The 2,512-nt window shown below is 39.3% G+C and overlaps 1 protein-coding gene across 1 annotated transcript; it reads right to left on the bottom strand.

Annotated features, from left to right (window-relative positions):
• Positions 1–1,707: 1,707 nt before the first annotated feature.
• Positions 1,708–2,134, bottom strand: MELLADRAFT_107828 (uncharacterized protein; the record flags this gene model as incomplete). The annotated part of the gene is made up of 2 exons (XM_007411440.1): positions 1,708–1,930; positions 2,001–2,134. 2 exons carry the CDS (start codon positions 2,132–2,134, stop codon positions 1,708–1,710), a joined length of 357 nt encoding a protein of 118 aa, XP_007411502.1.
• Between the last annotated feature and the right edge of the window lie 378 nt (positions 2,135–2,512).

Here is a 2,512-nt window from a genome sequence, read left to right as displayed (position 1 = left end):
GAATATAATCTCCATAATCAAAAAGCATTCTTGTAACTGGAAATATGTTATAGGTCTCATCCCACACTGAAACAAACATGTAGGTGCTAGTTTCACAATGTCAAAATAAGCATGTAGGTTTCATCTTGTGGGAAACCAACTTGTAAGCACTATCTTGGCCTATGTTGGCAGTGCCTACAAGTTTGGATTGTGGGGGTCATCTAGCAATATCCTGAATATCTGTACTATAAATTCTCAGGTATGTCCAATATGTTGTTGTATGAAATCTGAATTATATATTGACCTTGTTGATCTGATACTTTATTTACACAGTGGTGTTTTATAGCAAGAAAGTTGTTGGTCCCTGTTGAGGTTCAATCAACACAAGTTTACAAGTCTAGATTATGCTTATAGCAGACTCACCCCAATCTTCTTACATATATATACAACAATGAAATACCATCCATTAGTCTTCTTTTCCTCATCTATGAAAAGAAGACTCACCATGTCTGTATTCATGCAACACCTCGACATGCACACACAAAAGACTTTTGATAGAAACTTGCATGAGCCTCAAAAGAGGTCTTGAGGCTTTGCCTTTATTAAGTGGGTTGTTGAAACTTGGGTAATTGAGTTCCAACAAAGGGTGTGTGCATAAAGGTGATCCACCAGTCTGAACTTCAGAAAAGTTCTTCCAGATTCTTTTGGAAACTCTCCGTGTGTGCACGTCGACGTCCTACAGGGATACAGACATGGTGACTGTAAGTGGAGTCATTTCTTTATTCTTGTTTCTTGATCTTTGTGACCTCTTCTGACCTATTTTTATCTTATTCTAGTCCCAGTCATCATTTTTGTTAGGCCCAAGATTAGGCTCTGAACCTGTTTGTTTTCCCCCAACTTAGACCGTGTTCTAAGACTTTCTCAGTCCCCCAACAGGGCTTTTGGCACCCTCACTAGGTTAGGTTTGGGTGAAGCAGGGCATGAACTGTCAGCTCCAAAAATATTGTTGGGCAGAGTTGGTTGTGCTGTGCCAGAGCTGGTTCACAGCCCTAAGTACATTCACCTGGGACATGAATCAGGTACTGGAATGCAATAGTGTTTTCAACATGAACTCCAAGCCAACTGCTTTGCAAGTGGAAGAAATCAATTATCAAGAGAAGTATTCAAGTAAATGCGTCCTTGATGATTTTTGCGGGGAAGGATGCAAGGTCCGTGTGTTCCTTATGTTCAGCTTTGTGGGTGCAGCCACTTTAGGAGTTCTCTGTAAGAGGTGTTGCAGATCATACTCATTAAAATGACAGTCAGAAATATGGACAAATGGTAATGTGCTCTTATAGCTATCAAGCTTCTTACTTCAACAAGCCTCTTTTGAGTGTTTCTCCATTGCCATAAATGGTGGCCTTGGTATCAACACCCACGGCGCTCCGCTCCGCTGCGCTATATGCCCTCTTTTTCCAAGCGGAGCGGTTTTGCGCTATGTAAGAAACCACTACCGCTCCGCTATGAAAATTAAATCGCCCCAATATCTCAAAGCGGTGCGGCCTTAAAAGTTGCTCCGCTCCGCTATGGTAAAATTTTGGGCACGATAGTTATCCAAAGCGAGGCACAGAAGGTGTTTTTGTATTATAAGATTACACTCCAAATCACTTGTTTTATCAACAATCTCCATTGAAGCAGTAGGTACATTCGTCGAAAATTCTCATTCAGTATTGATAATTGGCGCAATTCTTAATGATCCACTCGTTTTTGTTTTCGACTATCAATAAATTCCACTTCAGAATTCACCCCTGGTTGGTACTTTTTACTTTGATCTCGATTTGAATCAGTCATTAATCGTTCAACAGCGTGTTGAAGATTGACCAAATCAAGAGCTACAATAAAAGCCGTTACGAGCTCTTCAATTGATGTTTTGGGTATGAAGATTATTTCACAATTCATCAAACAGTTTTTCCTGGATATTGTAGTGATTGAACAGTGGATCAAGATCGATCAAGTTGATGTGTATAAAAGCTTCAGCGTACCTCTTAAACCATGGGTACTTTACAAGTTGATGATCGATTTGATTCTTTAGTTTCTTGTTTACTTCTTTCTTCTTTTTAGACTTCTGAGAAGCTTTAATTGCTTTGACTGTATTCTTCTCCATCCCTGCGATCATCGCTGAAACTAAATCATTGGATCTTGTAGAATCATTACAGGTTTTGGTTGTGTTTTGCTGATTGGTGGTGAAGTTTGTTTAGAAGCAGGCTGTAGACAAGCGAGTTTATGAGAACAACCAAAGATTGAGTAAAAACCAGCTACAGTTACAATTTTAGGATTGGATCGAAATGTTTAAGCCCCATAAGAAGGCATGTTCATTGCTTGTCTATATACAATTGAATCTGTTTGAATGCATATCTTCTTTGGTTGATCATCAAAGATTTTGTTCTTACTTTAAATTTTAGAACCTCCATTGAGAACCGAGAGGAGCTAAAATGCTGAGTGCTTTCTTTTTATGGGCGATATCACCCTGTTTTGCTTTTGAACAGCACAACTG

The sequence above is a fragment of the Melampsora larici-populina genome (assembly GCF_000204055.1).
Source record: "Melampsora larici-populina 98AG31 unplaced genomic scaffold MELLAscaffold_25, whole genome shotgun sequence".
Classification (NCBI taxonomy): Eukaryota; Fungi; Basidiomycota; class Pucciniomycetes; order Pucciniales; family Melampsoraceae; genus Melampsora; species Melampsora laricis-populina.
Note: the sequence above shows the minus strand (reverse complement) of the source record. Positions and strands in the feature narration are given on the sequence as shown.